The following is a 27,938-nucleotide window of genomic DNA, read 5'->3' as shown; positions in this document are numbered from 1 at the left end:
AATTTAAATTCTTAGTTAATTTGCGATTTAAGCATACAAGTGATAACAATTCTTTAATAGCTATCTACTAAGCGCCGCGCTTGTGTTGCATGAGGCATGGCCCCTGTCAATCGCTAGCTCGTCAATCGGTCAAGAAGCGCATGCAGAGGCTGCAAAGCGCCTCTGCATGCGCTTTGAGGCACTTGATTCTCGTGTGTTGCCCCTAGTGTAAACGGGCCTTTACACATTCGTTATGTTGGTAGAAAGAAGAAGGAAGCAAGGTCAGGTGGTGCCCGTGGTGGTAGCGATATTAGGTCAAAATGTGAGCAATGGGTAAGCTCGTGGTGGTGAGAAAAAGAAATGGCGAAAAAGTTTTCATATATATAGGGTATATGGTTATTTGTATTACTGTTGCTGTGACTCATTAATTGCACTGTAGTTGAATTTGCATTAGTAATTGGCAGCTTTCAATCGATAAATAATGGTTTGTTTCTTTTTGTCTCGATATCGATCACCAACCTTCTCCCCTTCTCATCATTTTCAATGAACTCTAAAAATATCACGAGTTGAGAAAACTTGAAATTTTGCAAAGCAAATTGTAAAAAAATTATACCAGGGAAAATTCCATACGAACATAAAATTTGATTTTTAGTGGTTCATAAAATTTGATTTTTCGATCGAATGGACAAATGTATAATTTTGTGAAACATACAGTAAACATAAATTTTCAAATTTATATCGACTTATTTGAGCAAATCGTGTCAAGGAGGGCTGACCCCCGAAATGTTCCGGCGATCACCGAACAGTGTGTTCGGGTTTCAGAAAATTTTCGGTCGAAAATCAAAATGATCAGTAGAGAATCGTCTGAAACGAAGAAACATATGAACATATATTTCTAAACTTTTTTGTCGATTCACCAGTAAAAAATTCATGACAGCCCGGCTATCCCGGACAGGTGAATATATAAGTATAAGCTCGACCGGGATCAATATGCTCTGGTGTCAGAATTGATCATTTTTCGTTAGAACCTACCGACAAACAATGCTCGTAAACGTACAGAAACCACAACTTTTTACATACTGCTTTACAGATACAGGTATTACACAAACTCGTATAATTTTCATAGACAATATTCAGCTTTTAATGCATCTATTTCAATCAAATTCCACTTTCTTAAATGCCACTGATCTTTCAGTGTCAGTTTTGCACGAATGAAGGTGTCGGAACTCGTTATTTTATCCAATTACTGGAGCTTCGGCACAAACAACTATCTTAGCTGACAGAAAAAATGCGCTGGCACAGGTAAAATCTTGCTTCAGTGCGTCAGCTTCTTGATGGTTTCTTATAGCATATGCAGAATCACTACAGTCGGCTCAACGCCTAGGTAGATGATACTTTACAATTCCGGTCTCGTCGCTAAATGTCAAACATGGCTTTTTAGCGGGTTGATGAAAACTTAATAATATCTCAGAAGGCTATCTCGAGAATGCGTTGCAAACCTTCTTGGTTTCCATTGGCTTTATTGCTGAATTGTTATAGTTGAAATTTGAGGTTTCGCGTAAGTGTCGGATCGACTGGCAAGGGATGGTTGGGAAAGTCAGCGGCAACAGCCGCTGACTTTCTGGCACTTCTGAACAGCGCTTCAATTCGGCACTTTTTTACGAGCAAACACGATAGGTGCCGGCGGGAACCAGTACGTTTTGTCTGGCGTATTCAATGTACCATCTTTCACTTTTTCAAGGGAGAGATTGTAATTTTTTCTGCCTATTCACTAGCCTTCCAAGTTGCAACCACCGTTCGACTGATTTTATTTGTAGATGGTCGTGATGTCGGTTGGAGGAATTGGTTTTATACTAAAATTTTTAATCAATAGGCCTTAAATGATTAGGTTTCAAATAAAATGAAGAGGTGTTCGATGGTCATACGTTGGAACAAAAAGTTAATATTTCGTATGACCATCAAAATACATACAAAATATACGTACAAAAAGGAAATATTTAGCTAAGCTTAAAACGCAAACTTCTGTGAAGCCAAGACATGTGAAATGTCAACAGGCCTCCTGAAATGTATTATAGGCAGATCAGCAGAATGAAAAAGAGAGCTATGGAAACCATCAATGCAACACAAACAGTCCAAGCAACAACATTAAACATATTAAAGCTTTACGCAATAATTTGAAAGAAAAAAATTGTTTCATGCGGTATCGTTCTCTTTCAATAATTATTGTTAATATTGTTTCGGTGCAGATATTAGACGATTGGTTGCAGCTAGGAACATGCGTTACATCGCGCAAAGGAGGAGATAGCATCCCCTCATTTATTTGGTACCGAGCTAAGAATTACATAATAACATAATAAGGATAATAATACTGATTGAAAGAACAATAATGATTATAATAAGACTTAGCAACAATAATACTAATAATGCACAATCTATGGGATAAATTATGTTCCATATATAAAGTCTCGAGAACAAGAATATTCAATAAATGGAATGTGTATAAATTTGAGCCACTAAAATGGCACACAGTTGCACTGCAAAAATTGTTCGCAGCAATTATTCTTATTAACCTAACTGCTTCGAAGTTGCGTTTTATTGCTCAACAGTTGCATTGTTCTATCACTGCATTGCGATGCAGGTATGCAATACGCTCGACCAAACAGATGCTCGAAAATGAAGGCTCTGCTCCACACTCATCACACCAGTTCTCATCACACATATAGCATAAATAGAGCAAGTAATGCCGCAGTCTAATGCACCATTTAATGTTATATTTCAAGACTTGGGTTCACTCAACTTGATTTTTGCTTCAGCCTCGAGTTGAAGACTTTCGTTGAACCTTGACTAGCACAAGAGACATTAAAATTAAGCAATGTTCAAATGGAAAAGTGGTTATATGTTTCAAAACTTAATAATAAAACAGTTGCTATACAGCAATACGTACATTTAGAAAATACTCTCCATGAATGTGGAGAGTTGCGAATGCAAATTTTACATGACGTACAATTGGTGGCACAGCAGCATCAACAGCTGAACACTAACCACGAAGGTTTAGATTCGAGATTCCACATCATGGAAATATTCTACCAGAGGCAGAGGTTGACAACCTGTTCAAATTACATGGCACACATACCGTAATTTATCAAAAGATGTTAGATGAACTTATCGGCTATCAAGACATCATGATCACAACCACGAGCACATCTGATCAGGATGTACCTAGCGTGACAGCGAAAATATAATCTGTTTACCGATACATTATTCCCCTAAATGTTATTCATGTATAAGGCCTCGTAACTTGCGTCGCCATAGCAGATAGGGCAAACATAACAGCGGTGAGATTCATTTCGAACGCGGTTGTTTCTGGGAAGCCCATCCAATTCAACAGTAAAATGTGAAGGTATTGGAATAAGTACATGAGATTAGCCAGGCTTATACAGAAAGTTGACCGATACTTAACGTCATGACAACATCTATATACTGATAAAAGGACAAAATACTATACCTACCGCTGAAATAATTTCAACGTCAAAACGACGGTTCAAAATAAAAATCCTGCTTCGTCACCGCGCTTAAATTAAGAATAGGTGGTTGGTATATTTGTATACCTTATATCCTTGACCACAAGCAGCGTGTCTAGCGATCATGTATGCTGGTCGAACAGTGATGTGAGAAGAAACGTTGCCACAGCCAATATAAGGGAGAAAAACTCCCAGTTACATTGACCTGTAACTTTTACCACGGCCAACATGGGTCGGGACACTGCCTGACCCAGGTCTTGATGTAGCCTTGCTTGGCCGACATGAGCGTCGTGTAGGTGGTAAGCTTGTTGAGCACAGGACGAGTCGAAAGAACGTTATAAAGTAACGATAATGGCTCCTGATTGTCATCATACACGGTCTCCAGTGTCGCCTTAGGAGAAGATTTCTTCATCGCTGGCTGCTGGTCGTTTTCTTTGATACCGAGCAAGCGCCGCGCTTTACGGAGTCCAGCGTACCAATAAGAAGATATAACGTCCTGCAGTTCGCGCTTTTTATCAATAATGTAATTTAGTATGCCACATCCGGTAACTTGGGTGTCAGCAGTGACGTCCGCGAGCCCAGACTTCGACAAATCATTCTTAGAAGTTCGGGTTTCGGTATTATCAAAATCCCCGTGTCCAGGCGCTTCAAGATTCTTGATAGAGCGTGGAATATCAGCAGTACGCGCTTGGGGAAGCCGAGGGCCGCGCTCAACACCCGACGCACTCATGTTCACGCCGCGGTCGAGACAAGTGAAGGCGGGGGTGCGGCGGTCGTCATAGAATGGCGGGGTCTTCCAGTGGTCGTAGTTAGTCTGCACCAGATACCAGTCAGCGTGGTAATCTGCAGAACCAAGATTCAGGAGCTGGTAGTCGTCCCGGTAGCGGGTTATGATGCAGCCCTGAAACACGGAAACTTAATTGCTGTAAATTAATGGTGCCAGGTGTCGATCAGGCGTCTCATTTTATTTATTATAATTACATAAGATTAGATCATCTATTATGGAGACGAAACATGCTCTAGACGCAGCTGAGTACTAGACAATGAGTCATCGTTTTGACAACATCACGTGAGCAAGAACTCATTTGGAGACGGAAATACGAAGTCTATAAAAGGCCTTGGCGTTGCCATAGGCTTTTTGTTAAGCGCTCCCAGTTACCTCCAAGTAGTTTGCACGACTGCTGACGGATAGCGCTTACTATTAGAGTTTCTCCGACCTGACGGTCGTAGCCGTTAGCCTTATGCCTGTCTGTATCTGGGTAATCACTCTTACTTATCCCTCACGTACTTAGTCATCGAATACCGTACCAGTCCTGTCCTCAGGTCAAGCCTATACTCAATATATACATACGCGGGTAAATCATCCTCCGGACACAGGAGCTACAATGTACCACATGAATAGTCCCAATAATTCGCCAAATGTTTGCCCAAAATAAAATTCTCTGTTGAACCAATAAGAATTAACAAAAAAGTGAAAACAAAATTTCTAGCCGCTATAACGGTACCATCAAGTCCTGTAAGAGAGATACAGTATGTATCCGTCACTGAGCAAAAAGTGTCAATTGCATAAAATATTAGTAAATCTTAGTCTGCCGTGAACGGTTGTACCAATAGTTTCGAAATTAATGTTTCATTACTTCACATGGAGGCATTTCTTCGCATGTATGAGCGTGATCAGACGTGAGCATACCGCTTTTAAGATAGAGCAAGCATATTAATCCAATCACCAGGTCTACATGAGCATGACCAATACCAGTTCTAATTTAATGAAGACCCTCATACCAAGGGCCCCCCTTGGGCAATAGCAGACCTGGCCTGGGCGGGTGCCGGCGAGGGTGAAGTAGACCGGGGCGAGGAGCCTGGGGGTCGCGAGTTGCTGCACCGCTTCGTCGTAGGTGCCAGCCATCAGCAGCACGTCACGCGTCAGCGTCGTCAGCCACCTGCTCAGTTACGAGTGTCAGCCACCTGCTCAGTAACGAGTGTCAGCCACCTGCTCAGTTACGTGTGTCAGCCACCTACTCAGTTACGAGTGTCAGCCACCTGCTCAGTAACGAGTGTCAGCCACCTGCTCAGTTACGTGTGTCAGCCACCTTCTCAGTTACGTGTGTCAGCCACCTACACAGTTATGAGCGTCAGCCACCTGCACAGTTAAGAGTGTCAGCCACCTGCTCAGTTACGAGTGTCAGCCACCTACACAGTTACGAGTGTCAGCCACCTGCACAGTTACGAGTGTCAGCCACCTGCACAGTTACGAGTGTCAGCCACCTGCAAAGTTACGAGTGTCAGCCACCTGCAAAGTTACGAGTGTCAGCCACCTGCAAAGTTACGAGTGTCAGCCACCTGCAAAGTTATGAGTGTCAGCCACCTGCTCAGTTACGAGTGTCAGCCACCTTCTCAGTTACGAGTGTCAGCCACCTTCTCAGTTACGTGTGTCAGCCACCTGCTAAGTTGCGAGTGTCAGCCACCTGCACAGTTACGAGTGTCAGCCACCTGCACAGTTACGAGTGTCGGCCACCTGCAAAGTTACGAGTGTCAGCCACCTGCAAAGTTACGAGTGTCAGCCACCTGCACAGTTACGAGTGTCAGCCACCTGCTCAGTAACGAGTGTCAGCCACCTGCTCAGTAAAGAGTGTCAGCCACCTGCTCAGTAAAGAGTGTCAGCCACCTGCTCAGTAAAGAGTGTCAGCCACCTGCTCAGTAACAATTGTCAGCAGTAGTGCACGGTCTCAGTGATACAAATATAACTAATACAAAGACCCCAGACTGCTGATGGGAATGCTAGCTGTTGCTAATGCTCCTTACACCAGACAAGTTTTATAGACATCGTCGTTGCAGAGCCAGCAGAACTACAATTTATTTGATTGATGTGGGACTAGTGGGAGTAGAAGTAAAACAGTTAATACCTGTTAATTAAATTACTAATAATTTATAATGAAGGAAGGTTTCAAATTATTCATAATCAAGAATACATTAACAATGTTAATGACTATGGGGAACATGCGCAACTAGTACTTTATATTTGCGGTACCAGTATCGAAAGTTGCATGCAGTTATCAGTAGCAAACCATCGACTGTTCTTAAGCTTGTTTAAATTTTTAGCAATTTAACAAAATTTTAATCATGGCTCCAGCATACCAGTATTCCTAGGATATCGGAAGCAATATCAACACACTAAGAAGCTACAAGAACATTGCTCGTTCTTCAGTGAAGCGCAGCAGCCCAGGACTCCATGCCACTCACTGCTGCTTGTGGTCCCCAAAGACGATCCATTCTATGAGGCCCACGTAGCCGCCATCCCAAGAGAAACGTTCGTTCACACTGAAGCTGAATGCATCCTGCCAGATGAAAGAAATTATCAGAATAACTGATAGGATACCTTAATCCCTCTAAGCAGAAAAATTTGCATGTTAGTATAGTATTCTTTTTGGTAACAGGGATGCAGTTTCTTATATAAAGCCATGAAATCACCGTTGAGATTACAGCCAAATTTCCAAGTAATTATTAATATATTAATTATTAATCCCTGAACATCATTTTGTTGATCAACCTACAATGATGCTTGAAAGTTAATCTGAACACTCAATACAATGGACTTTTCATACGTTCAAAATATGGTCACTGCATCCATGAACATAGTGAGGAGCAATATAAATTTTCCAGCTATCTACATTAAAAAATTGTTACATTCAAAACATATGATCAACATATATTGCTCGCATACCTATGCTCAAACTTCGGGATCACAACTATGATTTTCCCTACAAAAATAATGCAAAATTAATAGGCAAACCAGACTCCACATGCTAACTTTAAATGCATAAATGAGGGAGTGCATAAGTCTCTGGTTTCTAGAAAAAATGAACAAATAAATCTTGCTGACTGCATTTAATTAGAGTGGAATTTAGGAACAACTGCGAGATACTTTGAAACGGGCAATGAAAATACAGATTAGTTTACATAATAAAAAGATATAGATGATAACTATGAATGTTTACAGGTTTGTTCGCGGTGACGATGCCGATGTAGCCGACATAAGAGACAGACGTGTAGACGAGGGAGGTGGTGTTGTGCCACTCCAGCTGCACCACCAGCGGACGAAGCAGTTCCGTCACACGCCACTGATGAGTAGCGTTATTCCACCTGCTCAATCATTCTCGTGAAATAACCTTCTCCAGGTACTGATTTTTCAGTTAAATTGTAAAACTCCAGTTATGTGACCTTAAATTACCATATTTGCTTTAACCTATCCCAATAAGAATGCGAGACAGATGCTTAAGTAAAGAATAAAAAATTTAATCAAGTGCCCAAGGAAAAAGGTACCTATGTGTTTACCTTAACAATTGAGTTACAGATAGTAAAATAAAATACAAACAGCATCCGCATGCCAAAATAATTCTGATGAAATAAAGTATCACTAGCAGTGTGAATTAATCTACAAATTTATAAGTGATGAAGTAAAGAGCAGCAGGAAACATACCCCAGGAAGAGTCCAAAGTCCAGATTGCGTCCATGATACAGCTGGCCGTGCTTGTCTTGAATCACAATGGATGTACAGAAGGAGAAGATCTCGTAGAAGATATTGTAGAAGGTGATCTGCTCAAGCTCCAAGCCAGCTGCATCAGCAATGCCTTCAAGTTCTTGCTGGTATGTTAGAGGCAGAGAGGAGATAACCTGCACACAAATTCATAATACTTCAACCTTAAATTTATTCATACAAATTACGATGCTTCAAAAAGATATGCTTATACTATGGGTAATACACGAATACATTCACCGTTACCAAAATATAAAGCTGCAAAAGAACATTGCACCTATAATGCACAATTCTGCCATTATCTTATAGATCGAATATCAATCATGAAGTTATTATTATGATGTATAAGGAATGCATGAAAAAAGTGATTCAGAGGAGATGAGCTTCTATCCAATTGGTTATATAACCCCAAATCCTGTACTGTCAATTACGTAAGTTGCAAACTCAGCAGAGTTGCACTAAACCTTGTTTCTTGTTGCTAAAAACAGTTTAATATTAACTGGTCAGAACAAGGTATGATTTGTAGGGTTCAATAACCACATCATGACTATGAAGCAGTTTTGATAGGGCTGGCAAGACTTTTTTCAGTCTTGTTCTTAAAATAGATTGTTTCTACTGGAGGCTAGCAACTTAAGTACTTGTGGAGACCATATCAGCATTAACGGTTCTTCTGTAGCAATGATTGGCATTAAGACCATAAGTTTAACAGAACTACTTGCCTTGCCCAGGTTATGCAGGAGGAAGTGTAGGGCAGACTCCCCCAGCAGCAACTCCGTCAGGTTGTACACATGCCCCACCAGTTCTACAAGCTAAAAAATATTGTTGAAATCCTCTTGATATATTTCAAGGCGATACAATAACAGTTAATGATGCTTATTTCAAATTTAGTAAAAAGTCAAGAAATTCATAACAATACTTATAGATTTATCAAGTGGAAACATTTTAATTGGCTTAAAAAAATGGTTCAAATTGTGCCAACATTACCGAATGAATATGTACAATTGTTAATCCCTTCATAAAAAAGTTCACTTGAAAGTCAACTAGCAAAATGATCACAACAATTCTCCGTACTACAAGCCCAGCTATAAACAAAATTTTGCTCACATACTGACAGTTGACATCCTTGCCATTAATGCAGAACTAAAATCACTACAAAGCATAGGATGTGAGATATATGTACTCACTTCAGATTTCTTCTCCAACACAAGTTCCCGCCATCTCAACCGAGGCTCCAGGGTCAAGTCGATCAAGCGAGTTGGCACACAATCCCTGAAAATTAATTAGTTCACTCATTAGAAGTACAAATCGATTTTTCACACAAGAAGAATATATACAGTGATTGAAGGATCATAAGTATGAAAAGGTCAAGGTTTTGACACTTCTATGTTTACAAGGCTAAGCTATCTAATAAACTTGGTAAAATTCAAAATATTGCTTATGAGCAACATGAAGATAAAGAAAATGTATCAAGAGCCATATAGGTATACATGTACATATAAATAGACTTGATAAATCAAAGATCAATTTCAGGGATTACTAACATTATGATTATCAATAGACCTTTTTCATATAGAAACAATTAGCAGGTGACTAATCACCTAGATAGGAAGCTATTAATTTTATCACAGACTAATGTAGCAAGCTAGCAACAGATAAGCTCCAATCAAACCAGATTTGTATGTGCATTCATAATGAGAAGAAATTCCTGAGAACTACCATGTATAGTTCTTTCAAAGACCTTTCACATCATTGGTGGTTAGCTAGGGTTCCCAAACTAAAACCATAGATATTTCTCAACAAAATATTTGGAAGGCAAAAATGATGGCACCTAAGAATAAGATGCTTCTATTCACATGCAATCATCTTGTGCTTAAATTAATAGATGAAATTAAAACATCACCAGCAAACATGAGCACATTCATTTTTAACCAAATTTGTTCTGATGTTGTTCTATGAGTAGTCAATTATAAGTCAATTATGTGAGATACCATCAGTGTGTCAAGGAGTAGTCAGTTAACATAATATCTTTTTACTGATACCCTCATCAAAATGCAACAAGCCATCAAACTGCACCCATGCAAGCACTGAGATACAAGAGATCATCAAACTCTATATTATTCACTCATACATCAAGCAACATGGAGAGTAATTTTCAATCCCAAGTCTACCATACCTCAAATCTGGTATCCAAGGTTTCAGAATATTGCCTTGTGCATCAAAATCATTCAGAATAGTGAAGAATTGCAGCCATACAACTTTTCTTGCTTCACTGTGCCAAGATATGAGTGTGATATATATGCTGGTGTTGCATGTGATATATGTGCAGGTGTTGCATTGAAATTCTTAGAACACACCACATATTCACCTCTCATCTGGCGGGTAGGCTGATGTTTCACAACCATAGAACTGTTAGTGAGATGGAAAAAAGAGGGTCAGACTAGGCCACTGGTGCAAGCAAGTTAAGTCTCACCATAAAATTAAAGCATTGAACATCAAACCAGATTTGCTATATTTAAACCAGATTAGGAGATAAATGCATGGAAATTGTTAAAAAAAGAAACGTGCACAGATAGATGCAGGTGGCTATTAGTTCAATACATTGTAAATATTTCATTTATAAAATTCAACCAATGTCTCATCAAATGGTTATATGTTAATTCAAAATAGTTTGAAAAGATATCATAGACATTTCAAAACAAATTTGCTTGAACAATAAAAGAACTTAGGGGCATTAGTACTCATATACCCAGAACAGCAGAACTTAACCTACAAAGAAGGCCTATGGACACCATATAAACAATTATTAAGAAATCTCAAGACTCCACTGTAACCCTCAAGACCGGCATTGATAGTAGACAAGAAACAGGACTCATGTGATGAAGAAATACAAGTTTTCCAAAAAGAGAAGTGGAAGTACCTGCTTATAACATTACTCTACATAAGTTTGTAAAGAATTAAAAAAAAAAATCCAAGAATATTCATCATATCTTCATTGATAATGAATTGCTCCATCATCAGTTAAAAAAATTCGTGGACCATAAGCACCATCACAAGATATAAACACACAAATTAAAACTTAAGTAACAAGAAAATGTCAATGGAACATGAAACCTCAGGAGCAGCATGCACTATTAAGACATGGTATTCAGTAAGAAATATGCAGCAATCCTTAAATCTGAATCACCTGGAATTGTGATATATTTTTTAAACAAAAGCCTTGTCTTCATGAATTGTGAGTAATCAAAACTTTTAGACTTCAAGGTGAACTCCAAAAGATTTTTCATGAGGATATGGTGGATTTCCTTGGCTTTTCTATGATTTTGAATTCTTGGATAAAAACAGGCTTTTGAGGGTCTTTTTGGTACAAATGAAAAATTATAGCATATAAATGTTTCGTCTCTTTACTTACCTGATTTACAGATGATTGGTGATGACTGAAATTACCTCCTCTATCAAAATAATTCCCATTACTAAAAGATGCTGTGGAGAATAACACCAGCAGCCAGTAAATATCTACAAACATCATTATTTTCATTTTCATTCTCAGCAGAATCTGCCACAAAAAGAGCAAAGTATGAGTGTGGTGAATTAAAGTTGTTTCAAGCTCAATCAGAGCTATCTATTTGTCTCACAATTTCACAGGTAATGAAAATATTCACAAGATTTTCAGTTTTAGTCCAACTGTCTCCATTCATCTAGCGTTGTTAATGAAAGCTGAGCTAAGTCCAATGGAAAAAAGCTTAGACTGCCAAGCTTGGATGAGCATTTCTGCACCAAGTCTAGAGGAGCGAAGATGTCTTGAGCAACAATTAGATGCTTACAAAACTAAAAAAAATATAGACTGTGAACTTGTCTGGTATCTTGTCCTAAAATCTAAATAGGACATAATGACCAACCAAACTGGAATATTTTAATTCAAAATTTTTGACATATTTTGGGCAGAAATGAAACACAGTAGACAAGGGCTTAAGAGGAAAGGTAAAAATAGATTTGATTTAGAGTCCATGCCATAGATTTCAGACTAATGCAATCTCTAGGAGCAGATTGAGGCAAGTACAATGACCTGTTAGATAGAAAGACTTGAGTTTTACACAACATATTCCATGGGCAAAACATAATTTTCTTCTTTTCTACAAATTGAATAATATATATGCTTTCTGTAAATTGAGAGAGTAGAAACAATTTTAACCAATATATATCTTGGCTCACATTTTATACAAAGCATGTGAACCAACAAGATGCATTCAACCGTTGAAATTGCAATTTTCATAGAATATTGATTGTCCCACAGACTTGCTCATAATGAGCAAGAGGAACATACCTTTGGCATTTCATAATATTGTCAATAATTGTCTGATGTTTCCATATATGAAAAATCAGACACATGCTACAGACATTTTGCGAGATAAGTAAATGCCAGTCTGTGATGGCATTGGAATATCAGAACAGCAACCTTGAACTGGCCTGGGGCAGCCATGAAGATGGCAAAATATTGGTATCACATGGTTAATTTTTCTCTTACTACACACAAGTTGCACAACAGCAATCATTTAAGATCACAGTTTAGTAAGTGCCCTAGTCAGAAGTTTATAGAGTATGGCATTACCACACTCTAATCTGATCAGAACGAGCGCCACCATGAGAGCCTCAATGACCAGCTTCAAAAGACAGATGACTATGTATTTGTTGCACAGCACCAAAACAAGCTATGGTGACTTAGGCAATGCAATTGTTCATAGAAAGTTCCCAGTCCAGCAGAACGCTGAGGTCGCAAACCAAAGGTGCAGGCATGACAAACTCGTCACCCATGTGAACAGGATTAGCCAGAAGCTGATGCTGGTGCCAAGCAGTCACAAAACAAATTAAGTCGGTTTTTGATGCAGCTGAAGTTGTTTGGACCGCATCCAATCTGATATGGCATTCATGATGACACACATCTGGTCCTGCACTGCTCCAGCATCAGCTGATGCACAGTAGCCATAAATTTGTATGCCATTGGCAAACTTATGCAGATTCAAACAATGTGAATCAATTATGTGCAATACATTAAGAGCTTTTAACAGCTAAAGTATCAGGCCAAGGACTGATCCCTGTGGTATGCCACAAGTGACCAACAAGTGTAGAAGAGTTCCTGCATTGAGTGCAATAGAATCTATTGCTGAGATAGGACTCAAACCACCACAGCAGTGAGCCACACAGGCCAAATAATGTATCAAGTTGATGCAATATACTAGCATGATTGACCATGTTATATGTGGTCGACTGGTCAAGTAAAGCCTGTGCCAAAATGTCACCACCACCTACTGCTCTCAGAATATCTGGAAGCACCTTCAGCACAGCGGTTTCCATTGAGTGGAGATGACTGTAAGCAGACTGGAGGCAAGGCATGAGACTACTCTGCAGAAAATGGTTTTTCATCTGTCAGGCCACAAATTCCAGAAGTCTTGACAAAATTGACAGATTGGAGATGGGTCAATATGATTTGGGATCAGAAGCATCAAGGTCTGGTTTCTCAATAGAAGCAAACATAAGCTTATGTAAAGTTCACTAGAACAACACCGTTAGTGAGGTAGCAGTCAAAAAGTTTGATCAGAGGTTATGCTGGGGTTATGCCATTCCCTTAGGTAACAATGTCAGCAGCTGATTGCTGGTACAATGCTTGCTAGGCAGTGGCCAGCTGGCATTGTCAGCTGTGATGCAAGTGAATTCTTGGAGCACACAGTCAAAAGCACATGGCACAAATGTTGCCAAAGGAGCATTGGCTGATGACATTCACACAGCAGAAAATTTGTTCAAAAAATTTCTCCAATCCAGCAGGAGGATCTGTATAAAGTTTATCCAGCAAAGGCCTCAGCATGCAAGGGTCGCTGTATTGTGGGTTGACTCTCTGGCATCAAAATGGCTCTTAGATCAAAGAAGGTCAACATTTAGTTAAAATAATAAAATATTTAAAAACTTCAAAAGGAAAGCATACACACAGTAGCACAAATAAGAGGGACAAGAGGATATGCTGCAAAGTAACCTAAACCACCCCTGCCAACATGCCCCCTCCCAGTACATCCCTTGTGCTGATGATATTTTATTGTAAGCAGTACAGTTAAAAAAACTATTTGACCATGAAAATTCTTTTGTAATACTACAGAGATCCCAGAAACTTACAACTCAATTAGAAATGCATTAGTTACAAATGTTGAGAATGCACACCAGTGATTAAATTTACAATAATATGCTTGAAAAATTTTTAGGAATACCCTCATACCATTTAAAATTAGTGTAATCTAGAAATTGAAAATGAGTTGCAACTAAAATATCTCCCTTTGTTAAGAGGAATAATTTATATTTATTCAATCTAGAAATTGAAAACCTTGGCCAAGCCATCGATTTTGTAAAATTGGCATTAGCCACCCCCACCCATGATTGCCATTTGTCACCATACTATGGTAGCAATCATGGTGGCTTATGCCAATTTTACAAAATTGAAAATTAAAAAAAATCTGGTTTGCCACTATCACAATGGTCCGTAGTGATAGTGGCAAACCAGATTTTTCAGAATCAGTTTATTTTTAATTTCCTTAACTTGGTTATCTGCTTAATATTTATATATATATGTGGTATCAAAGAAACTTACTAGTCTACTTATAGGACTCAAAAATGAACTTTAGGGAGAGCAACATAGTATGTTCTCCTTTGCCACTAGCACTATGTTTGTAAGTTGGCCATAGCCCACAAATGAGACAAAAACACACATGCTTGCCAATCTGGAATATTGAGAATAATTTTCCTAAAATCACAGGTAAGAACTATCTCATCACAGTTGTTTTTTGTTTAAATTGCTTGTAAAAATGTTTTTTTTTTCTCTTCTTCTGACAAAATAAAAAAAAATGCATACAAATGGGTGAAAGAGAAAAAATTCATGATATTCTTACATATTTTTAAATATAACAAAAAAATGTGATTGTTGACTTTTGTTGAGCTACCTACAAACAAGCATGGAAAACATATCCCTTTAGGGCCATAACTAGGGCTTTCCTGCCATTTCCAGAACTGCGAGATTCCCGCCAGATGAATTACCTCCAATCTTATTGTGAACAAAAGTGCACAATCGGGCTGCCAGTTTCCAATTGTATTAAAAATTCATCACGCCAAAGCCATGAGATTTCAAAAACAGGAAGGAAAATTTCAGTCCTGCCTACAAAGGCTACAATTCTTAGAATTTTTTTAATAGTTCTATAGCTTCAAGTCTTTAAGGGGAGCGTCTACCCCAAAATTTTGGATTTTGGCTTTTCTGGTTTTTAGTCTCATCTTGAAGCTGACATTCTGACCTATCCACTGGTACCAAAACCATCTCTGTACGTTGATTTATGCATTCACGACAGATCATGAAAGGGAGGGGGATGGGAGAGTTCTTTAACAAATAGAATAGGAGGAAATTAGCTGCTGAGCACTATAAATAGAGTGTCTGCTTCAGCTGCAGCTCATTTACCTGCTGGCGTTGTATGAGGAGGTGTGCATGCAGTCATTCCCACCATCCTTGACAAGTTGACTGGAATCATGCTGCAGTAACATTTAGTTTTATATCCTTGCTACATTGAGTGCCTATTGCAATGCGCGTGGGACTTTGTCGCGCTCTCTTGAACATTCACACTTATTGTCATGGCAAACCTATCTCCTCCCAGAGTTTGAAGCTACAGCAATGAGACATAGGTATTACTTTAGATTAAGTGCATCCAAAAAAAAGGTGTTTTTATTTTTTAATTACATGTTTTTGGGATGAGGATAAAGAATATGAAATCTGTTTTTGGCGGTTGGCATCAGAAAACCGATTTTTATATATGCCGATTTTTATATATTTTCTAAGATAAAATGCAAGTCAAATTTTGGCCCCAATATCCGTGGATTTATAGCGTTTTTAACTTAGCCTCAGTGACCCATATAGTACTCTTGCAACCATAACATTGCAACCACGGTTAGGTTAGTTTAGGTTAGGTTTTTTTTGCCCAATTTTTTTTTGACGAATTAGAGCCTGGGGGAAAAATTGGTTTTCCGATGCCGACCGCCAAAAACGAATTTCAGATTCTTTATCTACACCCCAAAAAACATATAATTAAAAAATAAAAACACCTCTTTTTTGGATGCACTTAATCTAAAGTATTACCTAGATGTATACCATCCTATTCATAAATAAAAAAATCTAGAAACCAATCTAGTCACTTTTTTTTATTTTGATAGGCTATAATTTGGATTATATTTTGCAAGAAGGCACAGCAGAGGGGGGAAAATTAGAAATTTTTGAAAAAAAATTGGAAAATGCCCTCCCTCCTCCCAAACAAATTTGAAATTCAAAAAATGATCAGATGGATTTTAGATATGATTGTTACAAATCGAATGATACATGTCTTCATGTTGTAGCACAATATTTGTAGGAGACAGATTTTTGAAGTACCCCTTTTTTTGGCATTTTCTATGAATTTCATGTTTTCTTTCATTTTTTTCAAAAAATTGACATGAACAAAAAGTTCTCAGATTTCTGTTTTACATATGTGTACCAAGTTTCAAAACGATCTGTTTGTAAATGAAGAAGTTTTCAAAAGATGGAGAGGGTCCCAACAGGCGACGGTCACCAGGTCACGGTCCCCTTAACTGTTATTAATTTTTTCATTTTTTATGAAATTTTATTAATTTCAATCTTCATAAATATACTCACTAGTCACTACACCCTGGTTTCTGTGCTGACTGCTGTTGAAAGTTCTCTTAGTGCTCCAACTGCCAACAGACTAAAGGCTTGCCAGTCGCCACTCAGACTCAGTACTCACTTGACAGGAACATTGTTTAGTATACCGTCAATGCCACATAAGTTGCCACTTTCAAAAAACCCGCAAGAATATACTAAATTTTGAAACACCAATAAGCTAAAAATTAAATGTAACACGTGTGCAGGTGTGCCTTATGTTCAGACTTTTGAGAAAAAAGTCACTACATTTTTTTTATTGCTTGATCATAGAATAAAATGGGAGTTCGCGAGACTCGTCTGGAGTGGCAAGGTATATAGTACCTACTTTAAAGTCGCCAGCGATATTAACAAAGGGTACACTAAAGTCGCCATTTTTAAAGTGCGGCTTTAAAAATGATCATTGGAGCCATTGCAATGAGGTACGGTGAAACGCAGCAATCGATGCTTTTGTGTTATTGTAATGTCATGTGCTGAGAATGGGAATTCTTCACTCGCCGAGGCAAGACAACATTCTGCGATGACTTGTTGAGGTCCACCACCATGTCATGGGAACGTTCATCAACATTATCACGTTCATGAGCATCTTGCAGTAATCGTAAAGAATCAATCCAATTTTCATTTGTTGAAAAAATTGCTCGGCCGTGATCTAAGCATTCGCCTTTCCGATGTTTGAGTGACTCAGGGTGTCTGTAACTAAACTTCAACCCCCATACGTAGCGTCGGTAGCGAGGCCTCTCCGAAAATGTCTCTTGGACCTACAATCAATGCACCAGGCAAACATTGAAATTTGTGCCACGGTCAATGGAAAACCTCTATTTGTCACATACTCGATGCAATTACAGAGCGACAGCTTATGCTCTGCTGACAACGCTGTTGGTTTGCCGGTACAGTCTTCCTTGACTCATATCGAGAGGCAATCTGCGAGTGTCTTGCGTGGCACATTGAACGTACGGGCATAGTGGCAAAGCAGAGAGTTTTTTAGACTCTCCCTCAAGTTCATTTTTGAGTCCTATAAGTAGACCAGTAAAGTATCTTGGATACCAGCATAATCATACATAAGAAATTGGTCCAAATCTTGAGTACCTAAATGAGGAAAATAAAAATTAACTGATTCTAAAAACTCTCTGGTTTGCCACTATGCGTATGGGCAGCGGCTAATGCGGGAAGATTCTAATCTCAGCGGGCTGGCTGCAAGAGCCCTATCCATGTCCTTCTGCCTCCACAATCTTAGTTTTGTTCCTTTTCATGAAGTCTTCTTGAATGGTAAAAAATATTAATTAACATACTCGAACAAATGCATGTACCGTTCGTTTTGATAATGCAAAATAACGTATGTAAATATTTATCATCCGACGTGAGTTTTATCCTTAAAAGTTCAATTAAGTGCGTGAAATTGTTTTTATTTGTTTTAATCTCTTCATTTTACGATATTGAACTCAGAGAGTTTTTTAGACTCTCCCTCAAGTTCATTTTTGAGTCCTATAAGTAGACCAGTAAAGTATCCTGGATACCAGCATAATCATACATAAGAAATTGGTCCAAATCTTGAGTACCTAAATGAGGAAAATAAAATGAACTGATTCTAAAAACTCTCTGGTTTGCCACTATGCGTCCGGGCAGCGGCTAACGCGGGAAGATTCTAATCTCAGCGAGCTGGCTGCAAGAGCCCTATCCATGTCCTTCTGCCTCCACAATCTTAGTTTTGTTCCTTTTCATAAAGTCTTCTTGAATGGTAAAAAATATTAATTAACATAGTCGAACAAATGCATGTACCGTTCGTTTTGATCATGCAAAATAACGTATGTAAATATTTATCATCCGATGTGAGTTTTATCCTTAAAAGTTCAATTAAGTGCGTGAAATTGTTTTTATTTGTTTTAATCTCTTCATTTTACGATATTGAACAAGGTAGTTTACCTTATTAAGATTATGTGTAAGAAAGTCGACTTGTGTCACGCTTATTCCAATGAGCTCAGACACTTCAATGCAGCGCTATATTCACTTTGCGTAACTCCAATCGATGCAAGAGTGTCATGCGCGAGTGCGACTTTTGAAGATTGAAGTCATTTTACAACGTTTTTAAAAACTAATTGCTAATTCTGTTGGAAAGAACATGAATGGTCAATGGGGAACAATTCTTGAATTATTTTAGGCAACACTCTGACACTACCATTACATTGTTAGTATAAATTAGCAACAAAAATTATCCTTCAAGGCCTGCCTCATGAAGCAAATTTCCTACACAAACCTTGCCATTTATCTCAAATTTATATGCACTTAAGTTGCCAGGTATATTTAGAATAAATTAATGACTATATTAAAGTGTCTTTAGAATTTGGAGTAGAAGCAATATGAACCTCTTTTTATTGCGTTTCAGCTCGGAATGACCCCGAGATGGTACGGAAAACATTTTCTCTGCATTCTGCAATACAGCAATAGAGCATTGCCCAAATGCGGTGCAGACAGGAGAAGGAAAAAATTTGTGTCGATGGCAGCATTTTTGTCATGTTGCTTTGGAATCTCAAAACTAATTACAAATTATATGTCAAAAATGTATTATAATATCTTTAAGCAATGTTAATAAATGTTATAGTATTTTCCTATGGCAATGAAATGTTCGTATTGGGTCCATTTCAATAAATATTTCCTTTTCCCTGTAAGGCTGTAGCATGGCGACTTTAGTGGCATTGACAAACTCAACTTCTCAAGTTTTGACCCAAACCCAGACACAGAAATATACAGAAACTCTCCCACAAGTTCACCCAAAAAAAACCTTATTCTATGGTTTTCAAACGTAGGTAGTTATATACCTATGGCTATGAGGGAGGGCGGAGGCTATGACAGCAGACAGCCCAGCCCAGGTATGGAGGTACCTAGAAGGCTAGAGTAAGAAGCAATGTTTTAGAAAAATAGAAACGAAGTAACTAACTGCTTAAACAAATTATTAAATAGACTCGCAAAGAAAAATAAAAGGTGCATTAGGATTAATGTGGGCAGGGCAAGAGCCAAAAGGGATGTCAATTGTCAAGATTACGCCACTCCTGCAAAGAGCCAGCTCCATCTACCCATTTCCTGCCATTGACAGGATGTAAATGACTCACGGCTTCAGAGGAATAGCAAATAAACAATTCAGTTACGTCAGCGATCAACAAAGTGTAATTTCAACTGGTCGAGAAATTTACTCAGAATAATAGTCACTTCATTTTTAGTAGGTTTTCAATTTTACGTGCACCAAAAATTATTATACTCTAAATTATTTTTTTATTTACATTTTAATCTATTTCCGAATAATTGATAGATTTATAGCTCGATTAAACAGCATTCATTTAGGTTTATATTTCAGCAACAGATGGCGCTTGCGAAGTTTTTCCCACATGCTACGACGAGTTCTGAGTGGGTGTCAATGACGTCAGTCTGCACCTGGTCAATCCTCGGGTGTGTTGTGAGGGTTGTTCCGCGACATTATAAACTTTACTTCTCATTGCTAATTGGACCTTGTTGAAAATTCCTCAAATAATATCTATATAAAGTTTTAAAATTATTACGTAAGTATTTATTTCGAAAATTCTTCCTGTTTTTGTCTTGAGTGATTTATTTTAGCACCAGCTGCCATATGGGCGCAATGGCCCCGTTTTGGCCTTATACCTACCTAAACTTTGAGTTGAGTTCGTCCCATGAGATCGTTCCATTGTTTAAACTAAATTCATTAGGGGACCTGCAGTTTTTTTTTTGTAAGATTTGGTAATATTTCATCATGATCAATACCCATAAAGAAGCTATTTTTATGTTGAATTTTCTTAGAAGCTGTTAGCCTAGCCTGTTACACTAACACTCGCTTGCAACTGCTTCCACACTTCTTGCTAAAGAGCGGTCAACTGAGTCGCCACTCGGCACTCGCACCGGCCTAAAATTAGGACTTCACCCATTCGCGGCCCGCGGGGTGCGGGCAAGCATTGAAATATCCAGTAATTAAAATTTCTGAAATCAGTTGAAGAAAGTATGAGGTTTTATGTATGAAATATTTATTCAAATGTATTTTTACAAATTTTCCATATTGGAGGTTTAAAATGCACTTAAAGAATTTATTAAATGCTGTCACTACACAATCTATTCTATTTTCTCTACAATTAAAATTTAGGTTATGCAGATGAAAAAATTAAAAACCAAAAATTCAATTTAATTCAGTTTATTCAAGTTAACTTGAATAATTAGATAGTATATATCCTACTGTCAAACAGGGTAATAAGGGACAGGCCGCTCACGGGCAGGGTAAATTGGGACAGTTGTAGAATTTACATTTTGTAGAAATGTTGTAGCAGCTAAACTAATCAAAATATTGTAAAACTAAAAATTGTGGCATAAAGTTTAACATTTTTACTATTTATGTAGCATAAAGTAATTTAATAAATCATCCATTTACTACCTCTAAAAAATCCCTGAATAAAAGTGTGAAAAGTGAGATTTTGGAAACTTTCCTGAACCTCTGCTAAGGTCTGAAGCAAAAAAATATTTGCTGTATCAAAAAATTTTACTTACGTAAGAGTTGCACACAGCCACAGGTGTTGGCTTAAAAATGTGATTGATGGAATTCTCATATCTCATTAAAAAAAATGGTGGCCATTTCTTCAGGACAGGGTAATCACCTCTTGAAACGCATTTAAGCGGCCTCTAGACATACAATATTACTGCGCAATATTTAGGTTGGCACAATATTATTGACCGTCTAGGGGCGATACCGTCAAACATGTTGAAAAGGGATGGGCGGGGTAAATAGGGACGCGCTTCCCACATTTTGTAGAAATGTTGTAGCAGCTAAACTAATCAAAATATTGCAAAATTAAATATAGTGGCGTACACCTCAATATTTTTACTACCCTATCTATTATGTATAAAGCTAGTCAAGAAATCAAACATTTACTATCTCTAAAAAATCGCTGAAAAAAAGTGTGAAAAGTGCTATTTTGGAAAAGTACCTCTGCTAAGGTCTGGAGCAAAAAAAATATTTGCCGTGTTGAAAAATTTTACTTACATAAAAGTTGCACCCAGGTGTTGGCTTGAAAACGTAATTGACAGAATTTGCCTATCTCATTAAAAAAAAAATGGCAGCCATTTCTGCGCGACGGGGCTACTCGGAAAACCCCCCCACGGGGTAATTAGGGTCCATTTAGGGACACCGTTAAAAATGCATTTGCAGTAGAAACTCAGTTAGCAAAGGCTCCAGTTAACAAAAAAATTGATTAACAACAAAGAATTTTGATTACATTTACCTTGCTTGGCAAAAGAAAATTCACTTATTGAAAAATTAGGGCATCATTGGTCGTCACAAAATTGTACTTACATAGAATGATATATATAGAATTGTGCACCGGGCATCATAGAATGAAAAGTAATTGACCTAAACTATGATATATTTCTTCAAAACATATGATGTTGTTACTAAAACATTATTTTCTGTTTCAGGTATGTTTTTTATGATTTTTTTGTTATAATGAAATCGCTAGACTTGATTAAAATTGTGCAAAATTACAAACCATCCTGTAAGCTTACAGATACAGAAGAAATGCTACATGGCTGCTGATATGAAGCTTGCAGTGGACAATGTCGTTGTCAATGCTCAGTGGCATGTCCATGCATACAGTAATATCACATTAATAATATGGTAATTAATGATTATGGTAATATCATATCAATGAAGGAAAAACAAGTAAAAATCACAGAAAATGTCATTTATTTTACATCTACATCATCTAAAATGAAAGAGGAGGTCTTCAGAGTACTGTTAGTAATAGATGAGTACACACTACATGCTTCAAATGTTTGAAATTGAGATTTATTTCAAGTGTCCCTTTTTACCCCATTTCAAGATTAATTCAGGAGCCTTTTATATTGCGTCTAGCGCCTTACAAATAGCATATGGAATTTTTTTGAAGATGCCACTTGATACCCCTTGCAAAGAGCTATAAAATGAGCCTAAACTTGTTTCTGAAATGTTTCATGGTAAGAAGTTATTAACAAAAAATGCTCAAAACCGTCCCTTTTTACCCCGTTTGACGGTATTGACAGGCTGTGCAATATATTGCGTAATTTTCAGAATCTTGAAAATATATTGCACAAACCGGAAGATATTGTGCCATGTAGGGGCTATATTGCGTAATGTTTTGTCAGTGTGTCCCCATTGGGCAGTTCTATGCTTATCTACACGTCATTTTAGCAACGTGGATTACATCATAACAGATGTTAAGAAAGCTGATGAAGAATTTATGCTGGAATTCATTGAGGTATATCGGGGTGAAGGGTCTCCCAGCTCTATGGGATGTCAAGTGCCAAGACTACGCGAATCGTGCTAAGAAGCTTGAACAGTACAATGTACTGACTGAAAAGTACAGTGATTTTACCGATTACAGTGATTATTTTACCGATTGCAGGAGTAACCAAAGCAAGGAGTTCATCAAAAAGTTCCCCATCCATTCGTACAAAATTCCAGAAATCATTAGGTTCAATCATTCTCAATTCATTAAACAATTGTCGTGGGTGCACTTCTCTCTGTTGATAAACCACTGTTTCAACCATTTTCTACCTTTTTGCGAGCCTCTCTTACTTTTTTAACAACTTGCTGACAAAGCAATTATTAGGCAGCACAAGTCATTATCGCTCAACATGTTGGCTATGTGAAAGTCTGGCTGGCACTGTTTGTGCAGTACGGTTGCACGTCTGGGGGCGTAATTGCACAATATATTGCGCAACCCATCAATATGGCCCCTACATGCTCAGTAATATTGCGCAACACAAAATATTGAACAATAATATTGAGCGTCTAGGAGCTGTCGTCAATATATTGTGCAAACCATATTGCGCAATAATATTGAGCGTCTAGAAGGCCCNAAAAAAAAAATGTTTGCCATATTAACAAATTTACCTACATAAAAGGTGCACATAGGTGTTGGCTTAAAAATGTGATTGATGGAATTTGAATAGCTCAACCCCAAAAGAATGGCGGCCATTCCCGCAAGACGGGGTAATAAGGGACACCCCTAAAAACACATTTACCATAGAATCTTGGTTAGCAAAGGCTCCAGTTAACCAATAAATTAATTAAAAACAAAGAATTTGATTTTCATTTGCCTTGCTTAACAAAAAAATTTCACCTAACAGAAAATTAATTCATCATCGGTCATCACAAAATTGCGCATAGAATGTCTTAGATAGAATTATGCACCAGGCAACATAGAATGAAGAGTAATTAACCTAAACTGTGGTTTATTTCTCCAACTAATATAATGATTGTCACTAAAACATTCCTCTCTGTTCCAGGTATGTTTTCTACTACCTTTTTTGTTATAGTGAATTCATTTGATCCAATTAAAATGATGCAAAATTACATGACATCCTGTAGGCATAGTTACAGAAGAAGTGCTATACAGCTGCTGATATGAAGCTTGCAGTGGACAAGGTCGTTGTAAATGCTCAATGGCATGTTCATAGATAAGGTAATATCACATCAATAATATAGTAATGAATGGAGATGGTAAAATCAAATCAATGAAGGAAAAACAAGTAAAAATCACAGAAAATGTCATTTATTCTACATCTACATCATCTACAAAGGAAAAGGACTTCAGATTACTGTTAGTAATAGATGATTACACTCTGTATGCTACAAATGTTATAAAATTAGGTTCAAAGAGCTATAAATGCGCCCAAACTTGTTTATGAAATGTTTCATGGTAAGAAGTTATTAACAAAAACCATCCCTTATTACCCTCATTTGATGGTATTGATACATTTGCCTTTTAAAAAAAATGCAGAAAAATCATCACTCATCAGTTTCATCATTCAAGTCCAATATAAGTTCTTATGCTATGCAAGTTTGAATAATGAAGATACTTTTTGTAACACTATTATCGTATTTATATTTATCAAGTGCCAAGGAGTCATGCAAATTATTTAAACCACAAGAGAGCTGAAAAAGACACATACATCATATTCATTTCATATTGTTGTACAATTGTATAACACCAACTGGAAAATTGGGTAGAAACCAACTGTAAAAGAGAGAGAAACTCCCATGATTACCTATACTCGTCTATATAGGTTTTGCCCAATTTCCATCAGAAAAAAATAATATGAATGAAAATTTTTGCCTGCGATTTCCAAGAATAGCTTATGAAATTTGCAATTCCCATGCTCAACCCAAATTCAACTCAACCCCCAATTTTAAATCCCAAATTATTAAAAGAACAAATTTCTGAGAAGGTTTGAGACTATGATTTGACTCTGAGAAATCACCCAAAGTCCAAAGATAAGCTCAGTAATGAAAGCAATGTATAAAATATTTTACTTGAATGTCAATTTATGTCATTTTTATTTCAAATGGCACATGTTATTAAGTTATTAAAAGCAAAAGCTTGCCATACTGGGTTGATTGATGCTGCAAAGACTGAAAGTAGAGTGTTAAATTATTTAAATTAGAAAAATTCTTGATTTTTTACTGTAACATCTTGAATCTGGATCTCGTCAGTCCATTAGCCCTTTACTGCCTGATTTTTTGGGTCAAAAATCACAAATTTCACTTTTCCAGTTTTTAGTCTCACCTTAAAGCTGACATTTTGACCTATCCAACAGTACCAAAATCATCTCTGTACGTTGATTTATGCCTTGATGACAGATGGCGAAAGGGTTAGGGGTGGGGGAGTTCTTTCACATTTAAGATAGGTAGGCAAAAATTACCGGCCGGGCACATAGATAGACGGTCTGAAGACGCTGATCTTTAGTTACCCAGCTGCTGTCGTGTGGGATGGAGCTCATGCAGTCGTTCCAACTATCCTTGACTGAATTTCAGCTCCAGTAATGTCTAGTCTTGTATCCATGCCACCTTGAGTGCCTATTTCAAGGTGCTCTGTACTTTGTTGCGCTCTACTGAACATTCACACTTACTGTCACTGTAAACCTATCTTCCCCTAGAGTTTTTAAGCTACAGCAATGAGAGACATACCGTTCAATTTGCAAATAAAAGATCTAGAGATTGGGTGTAGCTTTTTTTCAATTTTGTTATAGTTTTGAAAATATTTTGAAAAAAGTGGGGGAAATTCAAAAGGGTGGGGAGGGGAAATAAAATCTTTTTTTAAAAATACCCACCCCACCCACAAAAATTAGAATTTAGAAAAATGGCAAGGACCAATCGATAGATATGGTCCTTNTTCTTCAAAACATATGATGTTGTTACTAAAACATTATTTTCTGTTTCAGGTGTTTTTCATGATCTTTTTTGTTATAATGAAATCACTAGACTTGATTAAAATTGTGCAAAATTACAAACCATCCTGTAAGCTTACAGATACAGAAAAAATGCTACATGGCTGCTAATATGAAGCTTGCAGTGGACAAGGTCATTGTCAATGCTCAGTAGCATGTCCATGGATACAGTTATATCACATTAATAATACGGTAATTAATGATTATGGTAATATCATATCAATAAAGGAAAAACAAGTAAAAATCACAGAAAATGTCATTTATTTTACATCTACATCATCTAAAATGAAAGAGGAGGACTTCAGAGTACTGTTAGTAATAGATGAGTACACTCTACTTGCTTCAAATGTTTGAAATTGAGTTTTATTTCAAGTGTCCCTTTTTACCCAATTTCAAGATTAATTCAGGAGCCTTTCATATTGCGTCTAGCGCCTTACAAATAGCATATGGAATTTTTTTGAAGATGCCATTTGATACCCCTTGCAAAGAGCTATAAAATGAGCCTAAACTTGTTTCTGAAATGTTTCATGGTAAGAAGTTATTAACCAAAAATGCGCAGAACTGTCCCTTTTTACCCCGTTTGAAGGTATTGACAGGCTGTGCAATATATTGCGTAATTTTCAGAATCTTGAAAATATATTGAACAAACCGGAAGATATTGTGCCATGTAGGGGCTATATTGCGTAATGTTTTGTCAGTGTGTCCCCAGTGGGCAGTTTTACGCTTATCTACACGTCATTTTAGCAACGTGGATTACATCATAACAGATGTTAAGAAAGCTGATAAAGAATTTATGCTGGAATTCATTGAGGTATATCGGGGTCTCCCAGCTCTATGGGATGTCAAGTGCCAAGACTACGCAAATCGTGCTAAGAAGCTTGAACAGTACGATGTACTGACTGAAAAGTACAGTGATTTTACCAATTACAGGGATTATTTTACCGATTGCAGGAGTAACCAAAGCAAGGAGTTTGTCAAAAAGTTCCCCATCCATTCGTACAAAATTCCAGAAATCATTAGGTTCAATCATTCTCAATTCATTAAACAATTTTTTGTGGGTGAACTCTCTGTTGATAAACCACTGTTTCTACCATTTTCTACCTTTTTGCGAGCCTCTCTTACTTTTTTAACGACTTGCTGACAAAGCAATTATTAGGCAGCACAAGTCATTATCGCTCAACATGTTGGCTATGTGAAAGTCTGGCTGGCACTGTTTGTGCAGTACGGTTGCACGTCTGGGGGCGTAATTGCACAATATATTGCGCAACCCATCAATATGGCCCCTACATGCTCAGTAATATTGTGCAACAAAAAATATTGAACAAAAATATTGAGCGTCTAGGAGCTGTCATCAATATACTGTCAATCGGGGCTACTCATTCCAAAAAAAATGGGGCCATTTCCGCATGGCGGGGCTACTCGGGACACCCCCTCAGGGCTATTCGGGACACCCCCAAAAACGCATTTACTGTAGAACCTCAGTAAGCAAAGGGTCAGTTAAGTAAAAAATTGATTAAAAACAAAGAATATTGGTTACATTTACCTCGCTCCGCAAAAAAAATTTCACTTATCAAAAAATTAGTGCATCATTGGTCGTCACAAAATTGTAGATAGAATGCTATATATATAATTGTGCACCGGGAATCATAGAATGAAAAGTAATTGACCTAAACTATGATTTATTTCTCCAAAATATACCTATGATGGTTGTCACTAAAACATTCCTTTCTGTTTCAGGTATGTTTTTCATGATCTTTTTTTATAGTAAATTCACCTAACCCAATTAAAATACTGTGAAATTACAAGCCATCCCGTAAGCTTACAGATACAGAAAAAATGCTATAAGGCTGCTGCTACGAAGCTTGCAGTGGACAAGGTTGTTGCAAATGCTCAATGGCATGTTTATGGATATGGTAATATC

General features: G+C 37.5%; 2 protein-coding genes across 2 annotated transcripts in view; one reads left to right on the top strand and one right to left on the bottom strand.

The window, feature by feature from the left end:
- Nucleotides 1-2,357: 2,357 nt before the first annotated feature.
- Nucleotides 2,358-11,706, bottom strand: LOC108664565 (acid ceramidase). The gene is made up of 9 exons (XM_018151180.2): nt 11,444-11,706; nt 10,400-10,440; nt 9,219-9,303; nt 8,754-8,843; nt 7,978-8,171; nt 7,496-7,640; nt 6,741-6,835; nt 5,311-5,440; nt 2,358-4,401 (listed from the first exon to the last, which is right to left on the bottom strand). The coding sequence occupies exons 1-9, from the start codon at nt 11,573-11,575 to the stop codon at nt 3,715-3,717; spliced, it is 1,599 nt and encodes a 532-aa protein (XP_018006669.1). The 5' UTR covers nt 11,576-11,706; the 3' UTR covers nt 2,358-3,714.
- Nucleotides 11,707-20,188: 8,482 nt separating this feature from the next.
- The window catches only part of LOC108664561 (integrin beta-PS-like), a 26,694-nt gene continuing 18,944 nt past the window's right edge, over nt 20,189-27,938 (top strand). Inside the window, 1 exon segment of the mRNA XM_047881060.1 lies at nt 20,189-20,310. The gene's annotated coding sequence lies outside the window, so the exon portion shown is untranslated.

Source organism: Hyalella azteca, unplaced genomic scaffold, assembly GCF_000764305.2.
Source record: "Hyalella azteca isolate HAZT.00-mixed unplaced genomic scaffold, Hazt_2.0.2 contig6940, whole genome shotgun sequence".
In the NCBI taxonomy this organism is placed as follows: domain Eukaryota; kingdom Metazoa; phylum Arthropoda; class Malacostraca; order Amphipoda; family Hyalellidae; genus Hyalella; species Hyalella azteca.
This window is presented reverse-complemented; position numbering and strand designations above follow the sequence as displayed.

Excerpts from the sequence above, each read along its gene's own strand:
- LOC108664565 (XM_018151180.2), bottom strand. The coding sequence starts at position 11,575 with ATGAAAATGAAAATAATGATGTTTGTAGATATTTACTGGCTGCTGGTG. Across the intron at positions 8,844-9,218 it reads TGTTGGAGAAGAAATCTGAA|CTTGTAGAACTGGTGGGGCA; the intron begins GTGAGTACATAT and ends AATATTTTTTAG. Across the intron at positions 6,836-7,495 it reads TCGTCACCGCGAACAAACCT|GATGCATTCAGCTTCAGTGT; the intron begins GTAAACATTCAT and ends TTCATCTGGCAG.